At 39.9% G+C, this 21313-nt stretch overlaps 1 protein-coding gene across 3 annotated transcripts in view; it reads left to right on the top strand.

Moving 5' to 3' along the window:
• Nucleotides 1-21313, top strand: part of LOC137260250 (endoplasmic reticulum aminopeptidase 2-like) — a 51325-nt gene that overhangs the window by 16400 nt on the left and 13612 nt on the right. For 2 of the 3 annotated variants that reach the window (XM_067797946.1, XM_067797945.1), the window contains 8 exons: nt 7136-7769; nt 9812-10088; nt 12877-12997; nt 13768-13922; nt 15148-15261; nt 16442-16576; nt 19103-19234; nt 20353-20525. In XM_067797946.1, the coding sequence (XP_067654047.1) occupies nt 7136-7769; nt 9812-10088; nt 12877-12997; nt 13768-13922; nt 15148-15261; nt 16442-16576; nt 19103-19234; nt 20353-20525 (1741 nt within the window). Of the gene's footprint in view, nt 1-4856; nt 5025-7135; nt 7770-9811; nt 10089-12876; nt 12998-13767; nt 13923-15147; nt 15262-16441; nt 16577-19102; nt 19235-20352; nt 20526-21313 lie in introns of those variants that run through there. The other variant, XM_067797947.1, reaches the window with a different exon arrangement.

Raw genomic sequence — 21313 nt, 5'->3', positions numbered from 1 at the left:
GTCATCCTTCTTACCGTGTCATTCTGGATGTAATGTCCCTGGTTGAAATGTCATCCTTCTTACCGTGTCATTCTGGATGTAATGTCCCTGGTTAAAATGTCATCCTTCTTACCGTGTCATTCTGGATGTAATGTCCCTGGTTAAAATGTCATCCTTCTTACCGTGTCATTCTGGATGTAATGTCCCTGGTTGAAATGTCATCCTTCTTACCGTGTCATTCTGGATGTAATGTCCCTGGTTAAAATGTCATCCTTCTTACCGTGTCATTCTGGATGTAATGTCCCTGGTTAAAATGTCATCCTTCTTACCGTGTCATTCTGGATGTAATGTCCCTGGTTAAAATGTCATCCTTCTTACCGTGTCATTCTGGATGTAATGTCCCTGGTTAAAATGTCATCCTTCTTACCGTGTCATTCTGGATGTAATGTCCCTGGTTAAAATGTCATCCTTCTTACCGTGTCATTCTGGATGTAATGTCCCTGGTTAAAATGTCATCCTTCTTACCGTGTCATTCTGGATGTAATGTCCCTGGTTAAAATGTCATCCTTCTTACCGTGTCATTCTGGATGTAATGTCCCTGGTTAAAATGTCATCCTTCTTGCCGTGTCATTCTGGATGTAATGTCCCTGGTTAAAATGTCATCCTTCTTGCCGTGTCATTCTGGATGTAATGTCCCTGGTTAAAATGTCATCCTTCTTACCGTGTCATTCTGGATGTAATGTCCCTGGTTAAAATGTCATCCTTCTTACCGTGTCATTCTGGATGTAATGTCCCTGGTTAAAATGTCATCCTTCTTACCGTGTCATTCTGGATGTAATGTCCCTGGTTAAAATGTCATCCTTCTTACCGTGTCATTCTGGATGTAATGTCCCTGGTTAAAATGTCATCCTTCTTACCGTGTCATTCTGGATGTAATGTCCCTGGTTGAAATGTCATCCTTCTTACCGTGTCATTCTGGATGTAATGTCCCTGGTTAAAATGTCATCCTTCTTACCGTGTCATTCTGGATGTAATGTCCCTGGTTAAAATGTCATCCTTCTTACCGTGTCATTCTGGATGTAATGTCCCTGGTTGAAATGTCATCCTTCTTACCGTGTCATTCTGGATGTAATGTCCCTGGTTGAAATGTCATCCTTCTTACCGTGTCATTCTGGATGTAATGTCCCTGGTTAAAATGTCATCCTTCTTACCGTGTCATTCTGGATGTAATGTCCCTGGTTGAAATGTCATCCTTCTTACCGTGTCATTCTGGATGTAATGTCCCTGGTTAAAATGTCATCCTTCTTACCGTGTCATTCTGGATGTAATGTCCCTGGTTAAAATGTCATCCTTCTTACCGTGTCATTCTGGATGTAATGTCCCTGGTTGAAATGTCATCCTTCTTACCGTGTCATTCTGGATGTAATGTCCCTGGTTGAAATGTCATCCTTCTTACCGTGTCATTCTGGATGTAATGTCCCTGGTTGAAATGTCATCCTTCTTACCGTGTCATTCTGGATGTAATGTCCCTGGTTGAAATGTCATCCTTCTTACCGTGTCATTCTGGATGTAATGTCCCTGGTTGAAATGTCATCCTTCTTACCGTGTCATTCTGGATGTAATGTCCCTGGTTGAAATGTCATCCTTCTTACCGTGTCATTCTGGATGTATTGTCCCTGGTTAAAATGTCATCCTTCTTACCGTGTCATTCTGGATGTAATGTCCCTGGTTAAAATGTCATCCTTCTTACCGTGTCATTCTGGATGTAATGTCCCTGGTTGAAATGTCATCCTTCTTACCGTGTCATTCTGGATGTAATGTCCCTGGTTGAAATGTCATCCTTCTTACCGTGTCATTCTGGATGTAATGTCCCTGGTTGAAATGTCATCCTTCTTACCGTGTCATTCTGGATGTAATGTCCCTGGTTGAAATGTCATCCTTCTTACCGTGTCATTCTGGATGTAATGTCCCTGGTTGAAATGTCATCCTTCTTACCGTGTCATTCTGGATGTAATGTCCCTGGTTGAAATGTCATCCTTCTTACCGTGTCATTCTGGATGTAATGTCCCTGGTTGAAATGTCATCCTTCTTACCGTGTCATTCTGGATGTAATGTCCCTGGTTAAAATGTCATCCTTCTTACCGTGTCATTCTGGATGTAATGTCCCTGGTTGAAATGTCATCCTTCTTACCGTGTCATTCTGGATGTAATGTCCCTGGTTGAAATGTCATCCTTCTTACCGTGTCATTCTGGATGTAATGTCCCTGGTTGAAATGTCATCCTTCTTACCGTGTCATTCTGGATGTAATGTCCCTGGTTGAAATGTCATCCTTCTTACCGTGTCATTCTGGATGTAATGTCCCTGGTTGAAATGTCATCCTTCTTACCGTGTCATTCTGGATGTAATGTCCCTGGTTGAAATGTCATCCTTCTTACCGTGTCATTCTGAATGTAATGTCCCTGGTTGAAATGTCATCCTTCTTACCGTGTCATTCTGAATGTAATGTCCCTGGTTAAAATGTCATCCTTCTTACCGTGTCATTCTGGATGTAATGTCCCTGGTTAAAATGTCATCCTTCTTACCGTGTCATTCTGGATGTAATGTCCCTGGTTAAAATGTCATCCTTCTTACCGTGTCATTCTGGATGTAATGTCCCTGGTTAAAATGTCATCCTTCTTACAACGTCGTCCTGGACATAATGCCCATAGATATAATGGTTGTTATGTCACCCTGGATATAATGCGATGTGTTTGCTAGAACAGATATCCTGTCCTAATATTACCCTGGTTATAAAGCATAGACAATGGTATTATGACCATCAGTCATCCTGTTGAGTGATTGTATACACTATGTGAAGAATGCATGGGTGCAAGAAACAACCGTTACAATTGCTAAATGTTCGAAACAAAGAATCATCAACAACGTGATCTTGTGTTTTCCATGAAGCCAGTGTGCCTCTTACTGCCCTACCTGGCCATAATGCCACCCGGATATAATATCATATCATCTCCTGGGTGTACAGTATACAGCTATCTGTATATGTATCTTTGATCAGCTGGGCAGTGGAGTAACCTAATGGTTAAAGCCTTATCAGTATCACCTTATGTTCCTCACATTGAAGGCAGGTTCAATTCCTCACATGGGTACAATATGTGAAGCCCATGTCTGGGGTCCCCGCTGTTATATTGCTGAAATATTGCTAAACCTGAAGTCACTCACTCTTTGAGCAGCTGAGCTGAGCTGCACATTTGCGCTATACAAATATGTATAAAGTAAATGAAGTCTGTAATGCCATTCGTCTTAATAGTGGAAATTACAGACAGTCTCACTTCTGGGCACAGAATTTGACAATTACATACGCTAACTGACTTAGTCTTGTAGGATTATCTCCACTGCTATACGAGTTGTTGTATCACTGACAAGGGGTCTTCTTGGTCAATAATTTAGAGCCATTGATATGTTTAATAGATATGTCTGTGGCATGTCTGTGATGAAGGTAAGATCCAGTATGGATGTCACTTACAGCTCTCATGTTTAGTAATCCTGTAACCAGGTACTGTAGTAATATTGTTGACTATGTGGTTAGTCTGTCTCACAGTCCCTGAACCCTACAGGCTAGACTACAATGCTAAAGCTCTAAATGAAGCAAGTCTAGATCTGGGGTATCCCTGGTGTTGGTCTTCATTGTAAATGGGTTTATTTGTTGCAATCAAAATTATAGGGACTAAGCATATGTCTGCCTTGTAATCACCCAGGGTTTCAGGGTCCAGACTCAATTACATACAGTCACCATATAGTTGGAATATTGCCGAGTGTTGTGTTTAACATCTCACTCGGTCACCCAGAACCCACCTTAAACCCACTCATTCACTCAGCCACTCAACCACTCAACCACTCGCTCAATCAGTGTGTGACAGAGCCACTGTCCCACTAGCCTGTGGCGAGTAAGAATTCAGTCATGTCAGTAAATCTTCTCAGTCCCTGGCCTGACTGGCTAGTAAATTTTCATGGGGTCATTTGGGAAATATATCAATCTTTCCGACTTAATAAGTTATGACAAACTTTCAAATCATTTAAGACTATGGCCTAACAAAATTATTCATCAACATTCTGGAAGTTGTAAAGTCACACGAATTACAAAATCATGGACAAGAAGAAACATCAAGCTTGTATCAGCTCAGTTTGAATGTATGAAAGGATGACGTTCACAAATTTACTGCTTGCACAGGAATCAGTATCACACTGCTGGAGATTGTGGTGCCGAGAGATTTCAGTTGAAGTTTTAGTTCATGAAGACAGCTAGTTTAGTTTTACGGTGCTCTTAGCAATATTTTAGTAATATCATGACAGGGGATACCAGAATGGGCTTTACACATTGTACCCATGTGGAGAATCGAACCAAGGCATTCATGCTGACAATATCTTATTCTCATTTATTTTTATAATCTTTTGCTCAGTTTCTTTGTTAAAATTTTGGGATAGTGATTTATTTTGTGGGCTTGTATCTTTCAGGCATGGCTAGCCCTACTGGCTCACTAACTTTGGAAACAATTTTGCACAACCATTTGTTTTCACACTACATAAACAGTTAAAGATAAGCAAGAAATTGTAGCATTTCCTGCCCTGGTCCTAATATCAAAAGTGAGTGATTCAGAGAGTCACTAGATTTAAGGGTCAAATTATAATAGCACATAACATTATGTTGTTCATCTGCATGAATTAGTTTTCAAACATAATATCAGTTGATAAGCTTTCCCTGTGATGGAAGTAGGCTGACTAGCATGTCCCCAGGTGGCCAGGTGCTGCTTGTGACTGTGACATAGATGATAAACAGGATCTAGCCTAAACCACTGAAGCGATTGAAACACCTGTTGTCATACTGTGTTTGGCTGATCTCGGGCTAGTTGTGCTGAAAATGTTTTCAGGATTTAAATTTTCACGTTGATTCTTTGAGGCAACATTTCCAAACTTCGATCCTGCGTTTACTGATCTTGTGACCATCTGTGTGACATAGTGTATAGGTTGTCTGTCCAGAGAACAGAAGGTTGGTGGTTCTATTTCCAGGTTGTGTTATCAAAAGTCCTTAAAAGATGGTACGTTTCTGTCATATTAGCTCTCACCCACTAGCTAGGACTGCTGGCATTAGCTCATCATGTCAAAGACACAGGTTCAATTCCTGACAAGGGTACAATGTGTGAAGCCCATTTCTGGTGTCCCCTTGCTGTGGTATAGCTGAAATATTGCTAAAAGATGCGTAAAACCAAACTCACTCTCTTACTCATCCCCAGAGTACCGGTAGAGATCTGTGTAAGAATTGGTCTTCTGCAACTGTGAAAATCAGTGTTAGAACTACAAATTCACCCCAAATACTTCATGTTACCTTGCCTGACACTCAGCATTATGGGATAAATCAAAGAGTGGCAGATTATAGACAGATCTGTATACTAAAAGTCAAGATGTACATTGTAAATGAAATAATCTTGAATGAATTATATCCATTTCACCAGACACAGCTCACATCCCTAATCTTGTCAGTTGTCTGGTTGGCTTTCATATGGCTTGTGTAGAAGATTTTGTGTTGGATTTAAGTGAATTGTTTGTGGAAGAATGAAAGAGTACAGTGAAAAGGCAACCATATGTTGACCATGCTACTCCAGATTCAAGCAGATGGCACATACGCACCAGTTTGGTTTGGCACTACCCAAACAATGACAATAGATCTATCTCATATGGAATATCACAATTTGTAACCTGAGAGTTACAATATTTGGTTTATGTCTAGAAAATGTTCTGAACACAATCACTATTTTTCTGGTCCATGTAGAATATTCATTTACATGTTGCAGCAATAGAGCTACTATTATTGCCCTAAGTATTTGTTAAGCACCAGTGCGTGTTCGCCTGACTGGAATGTTTTGTCAACATATTAAGCATTTATAAATTGAGGGAATCAATTATGTTTTGTTTTATTCTGAATGTGTACATATATATTTAATTTTTAGATTATTTCTATGGACATTGTATTGGACAACAGGTATGCGTTATGAGATTCTACAGGACAACAGGTATGCATTATGAGATTCTACAGGACAACAGGTATGGGTTATGAGATTCTACAGGACAACAGATGTCTGTAGAGACAATCACTACAGCAGTATATCATGCTGAACAATTAGGAAGGACTGGATGAGTCATCTTTGCTGTTAATCTTTTAATATATCATTTCATCCTTCTTGCAGAGAACCAACATCCTCAACAAGAAAGTTCCATAGTCTTCATAGCTGTGAATCTATATATCTTCCATTACATGTCATTCTTCTTCCAGGGGACATGTCTTCCTCCATGGTGTAGTGGTTAGAGAGTCCACCTGGACTTCAGAAGGTCTCGGGTTTCGATCCCTGGCTGTGTTGTACCAAAAAGACATTAAAATATGGTACTTGCAGGTCCCTGTCTGGCGCAGGCAATGAGTACAAAAAAAACTGGTTGGCTCAGAGTCAGTATAATGTGTCCAAGTGGAGTATTCATTCTTAACTGTGGCATGGTATCTTAGTGAGCTAGCACAATTAAAACAGCTTAAGTCTAGATTAGCACAAGCCTCCACACATACGCATGCATGCACGTCATCATATGAGTGAGATATTTTAAAGTACAACATTAAACCCCATTTCCCCTCACCTGCAGGGTACACCCGTCCTCAACAAGAAGGCGGTTTATGAGCCTATCCTCATTGCTGTTCATACATGTATCTTCTGTAGTATGCCATTCTTCTTCCAGGGGACACCATCCTCAACAAGAAAGCAGTTTATAAACCACCTTGTCCTCATTGCTGTTAATCTATGTATCTTTTGTAGTACGCCATTCTTCTTCCATGGGACACCATCCTCAACAAGCAGGCGGTTTATGAGCTGTCTATTCCTCATTGCTGTTAATCTATGTATCTTCTCTAGCATGTCATTCTTCTTCCAGGGTACATCCATCCTCAACAAGAAGGCAGTTTATGAGCCTATCCTCATTGCAGTTAATCTATGTATCTTCTGTAGTACATCATTCTTCTTCCAGGGGACACCATCCTCAACAAGAAGGCAGTTTATGAGCCATCTAGTCCTGATTGCTGTTAATCTATGTATCTTCTATAGTACATCATTCTTCTTCCAGGGGATACCATCCTCAACAAGAAGGCAGTTTATGAGCCATCTAACTCACAACGCTGTCGCCAGCTGGTTTGTAGTAGAAGCTGGGCTGTCACTATCCTCATTGTCATGGGCCTCTTCCTGGTCCTGATCGCCATCATCGCCTCCTTCGCCAGACCACAAACTCTTCCATGCACACCACTCAATACTGTCACAGAGGCGGTCACAACCCCTACCCCTAAAGCACCAACATACATCGCAACAAATGGGAAGGAGTTTCCATGGAAAGACATCCGACTTCCGAAAAGCATCATTCCAGAATCCTACAACATTCTAATGCATCCAAACATATCCCAGTCTACATTCAAGGGCAGAGTTATCATAAAAGTCCGAGCTACTGCGCCAGCAGACTTTGTAGTGTTTCATATCAAGGAGTTGAACATCACCCACTTTGACGTGACGTCTCTGAAGGATGGAGAGCCAATACACACCATGGAGTATCTGGAGTATAAGGAGAGCCAGCAGTTCTACATCAAGCTGGGACGGAGTCTGGAGGTAGATGAAGAAGCGGAGGTCACAGTCAAATTCGAGGCCTTGCTTGTCAATAAGCTAGTAGGCTTTTATAAAAGTTCTTACACAACGTCATCAGGTGAAAAAAGGTTTGTATGATTTATTGTGTTTTTCATTTTGATTTGAACGGGATGAAAAACTGGATTAATTTTTAGAAGCACTTGCAGAGATTCAGGACATTCCACTTTCGAATAGCACCCAAGAATCTTTGAAGGGGTGACTGTATGGATCAGAGCCACTTGTGTTAAGACTATCATAATCCTTAGTTAAAGCATGTAAGTTATGATCATCTTAACTCTAACATTGCTTTGTGCATGTGGATCTTGATGGCAAGGTGTCAAATTGTAAAGATCAATGCTCATGCTGTTGATCACTGGATTGTCTGGTCCAGTGAAAGACTGATTTCCAGACTGATCCCATATAGTTGGAATGTTGCTATGTGAAGTATTAAACAACAATAAAAAGTAACTCAGCTGACTGTAAACTTGCCTATTCACAGCTATGTGACAATCACACAATGTCACTGGATAATCTCAAGCTTGATACTGTTCTATCCAATACTTACCTTGCTGACTGTTTTGCAATGATTAACGCTGTTACCATAGAGAATAAAACTAGGAACTTTCAATTACAAAAAAATGCACAGAATTGTCTCAACAAAGTCATTTCTTTGTAACATAGGTACTAATCAGGATGACCTTTGTACTTTATGTGGCCGAGACATAGAAACACTGAAGCCCTTTTTCTTCTTATGAGAGGAAACTAAACATCTAATCCCTCAGTTTGCAAACTGGTACAGTTTGAAGACTGACACTTGCCTCTGCATAGATAATTTTTACTGGGGGACCCTGAGGTGGGTGTATTAGTAAACCACTCTTTTATCATTACCAAGTTATTCATCAATAAAACAAGATACAGCTCTGTGGAATTAAATTTTGATCAACTTCACTATTTCATTAAACATTTACTACCATTTGGAAAAATATTTTTGATGAAGATCATTCAGATTTCAAAAGAAAATGGTTATGTCTTTTTCAAAATGACTAAACCATCAAATTGACATAGTTTCTCTACGCTGCCACCTGCACTCTCTCATCTTTCCTTATCTCTCTCTCCTTATCTCTCCTCCCAATCTTTGTAAAACCAAAAATACCTATGTTGTTTTTGTAATGTGAGATGAAAAAAAAAACTGAAAGGAAAACAGTATACAGGCTTTCAGCATATATCTGGAAAATTTGTATTGGAACTTGTTGTTCTGTGACATTTGACGGAATAAATTTTTAAAAAGTAAATATAAAACAAAACAAAATAAACAAAAAGATAATAAAAAGTCAATGACATTGTTGATGGTGTGTGTGATGCTGCTGGAGTGAATTGTTGCTCTTATTTCAATCTGTGTGAGGTGTGATCCAGACTAATCATGATTATTTATAGGTTTGATCACATTGTATGGCCTGGCAGCAAAGTCAATCATATCTGGCAGAAACTTAAAATTGGACTTAATCGGAAATCTCAAATCAGTGTGAAATGGACAAAAACGACAAGTATTGTTAGGGTTTCCAGACAAAAACAATAACCTTCTCAAAGTTATTATCATCCTCTTCAAAAATCTCAGTTTTGGAAGCAGGTTCAAAAACAGATTGCCACTATTTCATGTTTTCCAGAATGCTAGACATTACTTTATCATACCTAAGTGATCTTCTTTAATGGAGTGAATATCATCACCTTTTATAAGTCTTGTTCTTCATATCCTGGCTTTTTTATCTCATATTTTAAAGCTTGTTTTTATGATTGTAACCGAAATGTCCATTGCTAATTTTGTTCAAAATCATGCTGATTGACAAGGTTCAGCCACTCATTATGCCAGATACCCAGCATTCCCATGCACCTGCCCCTGACACCATGGTCCTCACTACATTAATGCTTTCTCCGGTTGTCTCATGCCTCGCGTTTCTTTATCTCCAGCATGACAGAGTCTCGATCTTAGCATGGATCGTTAGATTGCTCCAGCTATGATCTGCGTAAGTTCACGTCTAAGATTCATCTTAGATAAGATCTGTCAGTGGAATGTTGCTGTGTAAGAAAACAACAATATACTGTAATACTGACTTTCTTTCCCTGTTGTATAAAGGGATATTGCAACAACCCACTTTGAGCCAACGGATGCTCGAGCAGCCTTCCCATGCTTTGATGAGCCAGAGCTAAAGGCGAACTTCACGTTGAACATCGTGCGAGACAAACAGCACATATCACTGTTTAACATGCCCCTGAAGAAGACTGAGCAATATGAGAACACAGGTCTCCTACTAGACTACTATGACACCAGTGTGAAGATGAGCACCTACCTTGTCGCCTTTGTTGTGTGTGACTTTGCTAACATCTCTAAAACTACTTCTGATGGAGTGAAGGTAGGTGGTGTTACGTATACAGAGTGTCAAAATTGTATTGCTAATTTTCTTCATAGGATATTTATATAGCACACATATCCACGCAACGAGTACATATTCAAGGGTTCGCTTGATCAAAGGTCTGTTTTTCTGACATTCTTTTAACCAGCTCAAATCCAAAGGGAATCTCTCAATAATACTAAGTGTCAACCCTCAGGGAAGCTACCATAATTTATTCATTATTTTTTTTGCATATTTAGATTACAATATTGAATTAAAAAGTTCGAATGAAATAATGCAACATTGCATTAACTCTACCCTCTTCTAGCAAAACAGTGTTTCAAGTGAACCTCATGGCATTGTGTCCCTTGGAGCATTCTTTATGACTATCCAGTAACTAACTTGTGATTGAAACCAATTTGCTAAACATTGACATCACAGCGTGCAAACGTTTTCAAAGTATGGAGCAGTCATTTACATTCCATATATGGCAAGCTTGCTCTGTTTGGAGACTGTTTGCATGGAAGTTTCAGTGGTTGATTTCAGGTGAATTGTAAGGGATGATAAGTCTTTTATTGCATTGAAAGGAAGCTGAAGTGAACATATAGTATTCCCAGAAATTATTGAGAATCATGTTGCGTCATGTAACTCATTACGTTTATTAACTTCTGGCATTTTACTTACATAAACATGTTAAAACATCATCCTTTTACAGTCTCAGTCTTGTTTTAGTACTTTGTTAGACCTCCTCGCTCAGCAATGCATGCCTGAATACGCCTAGGCACACTACCCATCAAAGTTTGTAGGTAATCGTGTGACCGGGTATCCCAATATTGGACCACCTCGGCCTTCATATCTTCAATATTTCTCAGTCCCTTTTGGTTTATTCTGTCCTTCATGACTCCCCACACATTCTCAATTGGGTTTAGGTCTGGGCTGTAACTGGGCCAGTCTAAAACTTGAACTTTTTCGCCCGACAACCACTGTTTTGTGTAGCGCGCAGTGTGTTTTGGGTCATTATCATGCTGGAAAATCCAATCATCTTCATACAATGTTTGTGCTGTCGGAAGAAGGTGACCATTTAGAATGTCAACGTATCTTTCTTTTGTCAAGTTTCCCGTGAAAACACACAATGGCGTCACTCCGCGAGCCGATATGCCACCCCACATGTGAAACTTCGGGCTATGTTTTGGTCGCTGGTAGATAGGTTTGACAGTATCTTTGGTCCAAATTTTCACACAAGTAGGGAAAAGCCAAACAGAACTTTCATCCGAAAAGAAAACATTATCCCAATCTTGATTTTCATGAGCCCGACACCAGTTTAAACGTTTTTCCTTTTGTGCATCTTTCATCAACGGCGAGGGAATTCCAAGTTTTTTCACCAAATTAAGTCTCTGTAATTCCTGCCTAACTGTTTCATTGCATACCTGAGGACTTCCTCTGCTAATCATTTCATTTCTGATGTTCTCAACACTTTTCAATTTGCCCCTACTCACAATCTGCCCAAGTCTTCGGCGATCCACAACACTGAATTTCCTAAGCCGACCTGCCCCTGCTTTGTGCTCTATCCCGGTTCCTGTTTGAATATTCTTCAAAGTTCTGTATACTGTAGACAGAGGAATACCATGTCTACAAGCTAACACTTTAGCATCAGCCTCACCCCTTTCAAAATCATCTGGAATGAGCTCTCTTTTCTCTCTTGCTGTAAATTCTGCCATGTCAACACAGGAAGCCGTCTGCTCAGACAAGGGAGATAACTCTTGACGTAATGAGCTGCCTTCTAAGCCTTCAAAAGTTGTCTCCCTTATTTAGTCTGCTTAGTGCATAGTGAAAGCCCTTTTTCCAATCTTAGCATCATTAGAAAAAAAACAAAGATTTTCTCAATAATTTCTGGGAACACTGTATATGACCCTATATATATAATATAGTCCAAAATATTGTTGTAAATGTAAATTGTAAATTGTGCATTTAAATACAGTATTGAACTTTGTTCTTCAAACAATGTCTGAATGTTTAGCTGGTGTGTATCCTCCCATCAATATCTTTTGCACTATCTGAAAAGATGAAATTGGATCCTCTGAAGATTGTCTATGTACATATCAGGGGTTCCTTTCATGAAGAAACCTTTATTAAGGTTAACCGTAACACAGATTCAATAACATTGCACTAAAGTTACAGGGTTTCCCATAGGCATAAAAATTTAGCAGTCATTATGATTCACTGGTGTCATGAGAGGGAGTCATGAACATGTTTTTGGGAGTCAACTCTAATCAGTGTTTTCCATGGGCATAAAAATTTAGCAGTCATTATGACTACCTGGTGTCATGAGAGGGAGTCGTAGACATGTATTTGGGACTTAAATACATAGGTTTCCTGCATCATGGGAAACACTGGGTTACCTGAAGTAGAGACTTAGGGTCACCTTAGTGCTTTGTGAAAGGAGGCCATGGACAGTGTAGGACATAAAAAATAATATGATTAGTGCGTGCTATGAAATACCTTTGAAAATTATCCTTAGTATGACTTTGTTTATGAACCTTCCTTATATCCAAACCTGTGAAGATCTTGATTAGAATTGGTCTTCAGTAATCCTTGATAATCGTAAGAGGCGACTAACGGGAATGGATGGTCAAGTTTGCTTATTTGGTTGACACATGGCATTGTATCCCAATTGTGTTGATCGATGCTCATACTGTTGATCCCCAGATTGTCTGGTCCAGACTCTTATGTTTACAAGCTGCTGCTATATAACTGAATGCAGTATTAAACAACAACCCAACCAGCCAACCAATCTTTCTTCCATTTGCAGGTGAGCGTGTATGCTCCACGTGAATTGATCAGTCAGGCACACTTTGCCCTCGATGGAGCCGTGTCGGTCCTAGAGTACTACAACTCCTTCTTTGGTGTGAAATACCCTCTGCCCAAACAAGGTGATATGTCTGTAACTGATGTTAGAGAATAGGGCTTACTACTGCTTCTGGTGGTGGTGGTGGTGGCGGCAGCAGTAGTAGCAGTAGCAGTAGCAGTAGCAGTAGCAGTTGGTAGTAGAAGGCATTCTTTGGCATGACTGTCAGCAGTGATTTTTGCTCGGAATATTTGAGCAGAACTCTTCAGATTTCAGTGTGGTACATGTGATAGCTTGTGTAAAAATTCAAAACACAGCTCTGTGATTGGACATGGATCCAATTTAAAACACATATCTGTGATAGGACAGGGATCCAGTTTGAAACACAGATCTGTGATAGGACATGAATCCAGTTTAAAACACAGATCTATGATAGGACATGGATCCAGTGTAAAACACAGATCTGTATTAGGACAAGGATCCCATTTAAAACAGATCTGTGTTATGACATGGATCCAGTTTAGAACTCATCTGTATTAGGTCATGGATCCAATTTAGAACATAAGGCTGTATTGGCACTTGGATCCAGTTTAGAACACAGATCTTTATTAGGACTTGGATCCAATTCAAATCATAGGTCTGTGTTGGGACATGGGATCCAGTTTAGAACTCAGATCTGTATTAAGACTTGGATCCAGTTTAGAACTCAGATCTGTATTAGGACTTGGATCCAGTTTAGAACTCAGATCTGTGTTCGGACTCTTGTACCACTCACATGTAGACCTGTCTCATTATTGGTATCAAACTTTCATCTTTCTGTGCATTGTTTTTCATGGAAGGTTTTCTGTTTTACAGATCTGATAGCCATTCCTGACTTTGCTGCTGGTGCCATGGAGAACTGGGGGCTGATCACATACAGAATGACAGCCATTTTGTATGATCCCAAGGTGTCGTCGCTAGGCAACAAGCAGTGGGTGGCAACCGTTGTTGCTCATGAGTTGGCACATCAGGTATTGATTTGTACGCTGAAAGGATTGATTTGTTTCCTTCGTATGACTTATTGTGCAAAAAAAATCCCAAACTGATGTTTCTTTTGAATCTTATGCATAATATAGACAACAGAGGATATGCTTTTGTGGACTTTTCCTAAATGTTCTGAAGGAGTTCTTTTGTCAGTTCCCAAAGCTCAACACCACACAATTATACATTAATAGCAAGCGTAGATGCATATGTATCGAACTTGGTATGTACAATCTTTCGGATGGCACTCTTCTTTGAAAGGCTTGGATCAAAGAACTGAAGAACAAGATTGTGGCTTCCATGAAACATGTTTGAAGCATAGTAACATCAATAGACGTGACACTCATGTCATCTGTTACTTGAAATGATTGGCTGTCTGCAGCCATGGTCGTCTTTGCAGTTAATCTCCATCGAAGTTACTTGTATCATTCAGTTGTTTTAATTGCACACCCCTGAAATTTGGTAGATGATTCCTGCAGGGAATTACTGATACAGGGAATAGTTCATGAGACCACCATGCATGTTTGTTCCCAATCAAATCTCCCATCAAATCTCATGTATTACCATACTGAAGAAGCCATAGACCTACAGTACACAGTCAGCTAGCAACAATGGCTTACAATCGTAATGTTTTCTAACCTTGGTGGATATACATGCCAAGTTTGCAAATTAAAGCTGTGTTATTAGATTTCATTTACAACTTGAATTTATGAGTAACAGGAGATGGATGCATGGCAACATTGTTTTAAATATTTTGTCCTTCAATAGTTGTAATAAGGACTTACCTGCCAAAAGTGGAACTCATTGTCAATTATGTTTAATGTACAAAACTTGCACAGTCTGTTTTCTCTTGGAATACTATAATATCTGCCCTTCTCAAACGTAAGATCATGTGAAAAATATCCAAGTCTGGATAATGCAACAACAGATTTTCTGAGGTTAATATCATTGAAGTATTGCTCTGTATTAAAAAAAAAATTTACAAGTCCTGTAAAAAGTGTATTTGAATGACTGTATTAAAGATTAATTCCAGGTTTGAATGTATCTCTTTTAATCTTTGTGATACAGCATTACAAAATGACTTTTGTCAAGTAATCTTTTGTGACAAAAGTACCGGTACATCACTAAAACCACAATGATTGATCGAGTGATCATTAAATCCACAATGACCGATCCATCAAGTATAAACAGACCATCACTGCTTGTCTGTGACAGTGGTTTGGGAACCTGGTCACAATGGAGTGGTGGGATGACCTATGGCTGAATGAGGGATTTGCCAGCTACGTCGAGTACATCGGTGCAGATCAGATCAACCCAGACTTCCATATGGTAGGTACACCATGTGTACACTGAAATCTTGAGCAACACTTTTTTTGGGTTTTTTGTGTGAAAGTGGGTTCAAGTTTTATATGGCATTTCCATTATGTCAGCCTTACACTACTGAGTATTCTTAGTGTGGATGGAATGAACTTAATAAGATTTGAAATAAGTCTTTAAAAACAGAACTGATGACATCAAATACTTCATCTTATAATTACAATAACTACCACACCGTACTCCACACCACAAACCATTATGCTCAGTGTGTGCACAGACACCACAATATTATCACCCACATAACCCAAGCTTCTTGTTAGGTGCTTGAAGTTTAAAGTCTTATGACCTATCCCACCAGGTACCCATAATCTCCTGGGTGAACAGAGGCAGTTATGAACAATATGTCACATGTGTTTTGTTGTGAGGCAGGACTGAAGTCCTTGAAACTGTGAGGAGTCAAGCTCCAAAACAGGGACACCCATCCAAGCACTTTCCAAGCTCAAGCTTACTTAATTTCACCTGATTTGTGACCTGAGCTCTATACACAGGACCATGAGCTGCCATTTTGCTGTTCAGATGCATGATTTAACTTTTTCCTGTACAATTTTGTGTCTCATTTGAGGCATGATGTGTTTCAGTGTTTTGTTTGGAAATTAACAGAAATTACAGCATTTCTCATGTCCTCGCTATCAGCCAAAGTGTTTAGGGTTTTAGGCCTTTTACCTCTATGAATTGTATGTAATACGGGCTTGTTGACTTATTAACCTTTTAGTATATGAAAGCAGCGAGAGAGTGTGGTTTTATGCCATTCTTAGCAATATACCAGCATATCATGGCTGGGATACCTGACATTTAACAGGGCATTACCCATAGATGGCCAGATGTTGCAATGAGAATTTTTTCCTATACCAGGTAGACATATATCTCTGGGTTAACACCTATGAAAAGCCAGGTTAAAATTTATCTTCAGCAACTCATACATCTTGTAAAAGGCGACTAACACCATCGTGTGATTAGGCACACCGACTTGGTTGACGCATGTCATCATTTCCCAATTGAGTAGCACAATGCTCATGCTGACGATCACTGGATTGTCTGGTCCAAACTAGGGGATTTACAGATTGCTGTAATCAACCAACCAACCAACCAGTCAGTCAGTCAGTAACTATGGTAACACCATTCTCTGCTCCAGCATGACCAGTTTGTGACAGAGGACCTCTTATCAGCCATGTACCTCGACAGCATGAGCAACTCTCACCCCATCCACGTTCCCGTCGACAACCCCGATGAGATTAATGAGATTTTTGACAGAATCTCATACAGCAAGGTGAGCTTTAACATTGCCAATTTCATCAATATCTAGAACATAGCGTGACAACTTGTTTCAAGTTCCCAGATTTCAGCTCTTAGTACAGTGTGTTAAATTTTCACTGGTCCTGTGTTTCCTGGTTAGTAAAATTTCATCGGGGCCACTAAATGATAAGTTTGCAGTGGTATTGGCAACCAGTGAATTTTGTATTGATTGTTCAGTAAAACAGATGATATTTTGGACCAGTGAAGTACAGACAGGACCACTAATTATTGTCCACTCACTGGTCCTGTGGTTAGGTTGGAAATTTTGAAAGGTTTCTTATCCTGTAGTACACAGTAGCAGTGGGTGAACAGTTGAGTAGTGTTATGAAATAAGTGTGTAACCCTTAAACTATATAAGAAAATGGTTCTCAGGCAATTCAAAAAATGTTGCCGCAATTAGCTTTATTTCTTAGGAAAGAACCTCCCTAATAAGTCCATGATTGCTGGTGTAGTACAATACTGGCAACTTTACTCCTTCGTTCAGATTAGGGTTGGAATTGATCTTCAACAACCCATGCTTGTCATAAGAGGGGACTGATGGGATCGGATGGTCAGGCTCGCTGACTTGGTAGAGACACGTCCTCAAATCCCATCCCATAGGTCAGTCCTCAAGCTGTTGATCACTGGATGCAAACCTGGTAATTTACAGACCGTTGCTGTATGTTGGATAACAAACCAACCAAACCGAACCTTCATCTTAATGGAAGCGGCTTGAAGCAGTTAACTCTCCAGACAGGAATCCCAAGCTTTTATCCAGTTGTAATACACAGAATTCAACTTATGTTATCCAGTGTGTATACATGTTATCCAGTGTGTATACAATCATCCCTCACCATAACGCAGGTTTTGGGGTCCATGGATGACTCCCCTGTACTATGACACACCCGTGTTGTGAGACATCCATGTTATGCATAGCATGGAATAAGGGCCAAGTAAAATACTATTTTCCATGGGCATCACACAACTGCTGTTGTGCATGTTGTAACATCAGAGGTGAAAAAAACCTATTCTTGTCATAAGAGGCAACAAACAGGATTGGGTGGTCAGACTCTCTGACTTGACACATGTCATCGGTTCCAAATTGTGTAGCTCAATGCTCATGCTGTTGATCACTGGATTGTATTGTCCAGACTGGATTATTTACAGACTGCCGCCATATAGTGCGGTGTAAAACTAAACTCTCTCACTGACTTACTCAACTCAAGCAGGGCCTAGGTAAAGTGCCATACATTTATATTAACTATGACAGTCTAGCACTAGGAGAGCTTGGAGAACCTTGGCCCTGGTTGTTACTTTGTTCTCCAAAGGTTTGTAGTCTTAAGAATTCGTAACTTTAGTCGTAGCCAATGTGTTGAGAATGGGCTTTACAAGTTTGTAGGACTACGAACTTTTCGAGAATAGCTAGCCAGGTAAATATCGCTTTGAACACCCACATATTTTGAGCTATATTGATAATAATAAGAAGAATTATTAGTATCATCATAACCAGCTGTTTTGGTTTAGCACTGATGAACACATGTTCTTATGCTACCTCCGCCAGTTTGTTCTGATATCAGTGAATTAGTGTTAATTTGCTTTACGCTAATATGCAATCACATATGAAACAATGAATAGAATGTTCTAGAATTTATAGGGTGTTCAGTCTTTGACTGCCTGTGTGTTTGTAACACGTGTGCAATGAGGTTCAGTTTTGTTTCTCACTATGAAGACGTTATTGTAGACAAATTAATCTGGAAATAGTCAACAAATCCAAGCTGGAGTATGGACTTCGTCTTTATATTTCTCTATCTGGCCATATATGTATGTAAACTTTGGCAGTGGGTTGCCTAGTCATGAAGGTGTTTGCTCATCATGCCGAAGACGCAGCAGAGTTACAAGTAATGTTTTGGGTCATGAGTAATGTACTCACTTGTGTTCATCTCAATTGGGGGTCCTAATTTTCCTTTGAGTAACCATATAAGTTGTACCTATCTTACTCTGCCATTTTCCATTAATTGTAAAAATATTATAAAGTTTAAATATTATTAATGTTTTATCTGTAGTATGAAGAATGATAAGAAAGATTGCAAGTTGTCTTGTTTATGGGTTGAAATAGAACTTCTCAGTATACCTCAGTCAGTTTATCTATGCGCCGGTACACAAGCTAAAATTTGACATTGTTGTGTGTACATATATAAGATCTAATATGTTGAGGATTAAGAAAAATTCAAGCATACTTGTAACCCAATAGACTTAATAAGAATTGAGTTTTCACAAATATATTTACGTAATTTACGTAGATACACAGCTTATCTGTACCTCTGTACCTCTGGGTTCATGTTTTCACATGGTTATAATGTGTGAAGTCCATTGGTGGTGTTCCCTGCTGTGATATTGCTTGAATATTGCTGAAAGCAGTGTAAAACTAGAATGACAGACTGACTCCCTCCCTCACTCACTCACTGACTCACTTACTCGTAGTAAGGCCAGATTTGCTGACTCTTCACATGTTGATGTCCAGGGCGGGTCAGTGCTGCGAATGTTGAGAAACATCCTGGGACAGAGCAAGTTCAAGGCGGGTCTCACTCACTACCTGACCATCCACAAGTACAACAACGCCCACACAGATGACCTATGGTCAGCTCTTCAAGATGTAAGTTGCACAACTAAATCATCTGCATGTTACTGAAGTTGATAATCCAATGATCATTGATGATTTACAGGTTTTTAACAACATGCTGTCATTGTTATTTTCACTTTATCTAGAATGAACAGTTGTGGACTTAAAGTGAAATCAGAACCTGTTATTATGGACCCACAAAAGCAATACTAATCATGAGGCTTGCTGTCATTTTTGGTCAAGTAACTGAGTGAGCTTCCAATTTCTCCCAAGCTTCTCCACTCCTTGCTTCTTCATCTTGTGTATCGTTTTGGTTGACTGATAAAGCAACAAGGAACCCTGAAATGTCTTGTTGAAGACGAGGAGTTGTAGGATAGAGTGAGTGAATCATTTAATTGCTAAATTGGGATGGCCGAATGAATGTTTGTGATGTATTTTGTAGGACACGTCCCTCGGAGACTTACTGACCTCTGCTTCTTGTCTCTTCATCAGGTGACTGGTCCAGATCAGTAGTACTAGACCTGAAATGTGTTGTGGCTATGATACAGAAGTTGCCCTACATTACATGCATGTCATTATCAGAGACTCTGAATGACTCCATTGCTGAAATCAGCATGCAGGGTGGACATAACTCATTGCTAGATGTCCCAGTCCAGTGATTTTTCTGTTGGACAAGCAAATTTGTACATCATGATGTACAGTTGACTTTCCATTTTTATATCGGCTTGTATAGAGGAAAAATTAGCAGGCCTCAGTATCTCAAAACAAAGTTAAGACTTTACTCAAATCTCCAACTGTAATTGAGAAACCTACAACAGATTAGTTTCTAAATTAACTTCATTTCTACAATCAAGAAACCAAAACAACTGAAGTAACTGTTTTATCTAACTCTTAACTGCCTGCTTTGTTTGAGTTTAATGTTCATTTCAGTTTATTCTGGGAGATACATTTGTCTGCTTTTTCTCAAATTTGAGTAAAAAATTTAATGTAAGTCAAAGCTCAGACTTTTTGTTTTGAGAAATCAGGGCCTGGGCAGGTGAGCTTAAGCCAATGATATTACAGATGTGCCTTATAACGTTACTTCCAGCCCTGGTATGTAATGCTATGGTGTATTTTGTGAAGTGGATCCTTGTGAAGTGTTTGTTGTGTAGGCTAACCCTAACCTGCATGTGGACATCAAGGCTGTGATGGACACTTGGACCAAGCAGATGGGCTACCCCGTAGTGACCGTCAAACAGACTGGGACACTCCTTTCCCTCACACAGGGCCGCTTCCTCCTCAATGCTGCTCACACCAATGACGCTGTCCCCAGCTCTGATTATAAGTCAGTCACACTTGTTTTTATGTATTACCTGGTTCAGTTCTCTACGTGGGTACAATGTGTGAAGTCCATTTCTGGTGTCCCTTGCTGTGACATTAGCAAGCGATATCCTAAACTAATGCTCAGTTCCTGAATAAGAGAGCCAACCAAAGGATCACAGGAAAATTCAAGCTTACTTTTAGTATTTTCCAGTTTTGATCACCACAGCGCTAAAGGAAGACTTAAATTTTCCTGTGATCTCTTATTTGGTTCTCTCAATATGTACAATATTAGCAGTGAAAAATAACCCTTTTAAAATGAGAATTAGCCCCTGTGAGTTGGAATATCTCTGAACCTGGAGAAATCTAGACTTGACTGATTGAGGGCTTCAGTATCACAGGGAGGGCTAGGCTGTGGGGAAAATATTGTGGCTCAGGGACACTGAGACAGAGTACATTGCAGAGAGGGCTAGGCTGTAGGCGAAATAATGTGGTTCAGGGACACAGAGTACATTGCAGAGAGGGCTAGGCTGTAGGGGAAATAGTGTGGCTCAGGGACACTGTGACAGAGTACATTGCAGAGAGGGCTAGGCTGTAGGGGAAATAGTGTGGCTCAGGGACACTGAGACAGAGTACATTGCAGAGAGGGCTAGGCTGTAGGGGAAATAGTGTGGCTCAGGGACACTGAGACAGAGTACATTGCAGAGAGGGCTAGGCTGTAGGGGAAATAGTGTGGCTCAGGGACACTGAGACAGAGTACATTGCAGAGAGGGCTAGGCTGTAGGGGAAATAGTGTGGCTCAGGGACACTGAG

The sequence above is a fragment of the Haliotis asinina genome, chromosome 13 (assembly GCF_037392515.1).
Source record: "Haliotis asinina isolate JCU_RB_2024 chromosome 13, JCU_Hal_asi_v2, whole genome shotgun sequence".
Lineage (NCBI taxonomy): Eukaryota > Metazoa > Mollusca > Gastropoda > Lepetellida > Haliotidae > Haliotis > Haliotis asinina.
This window is presented reverse-complemented; position numbering and strand designations above follow the sequence as displayed.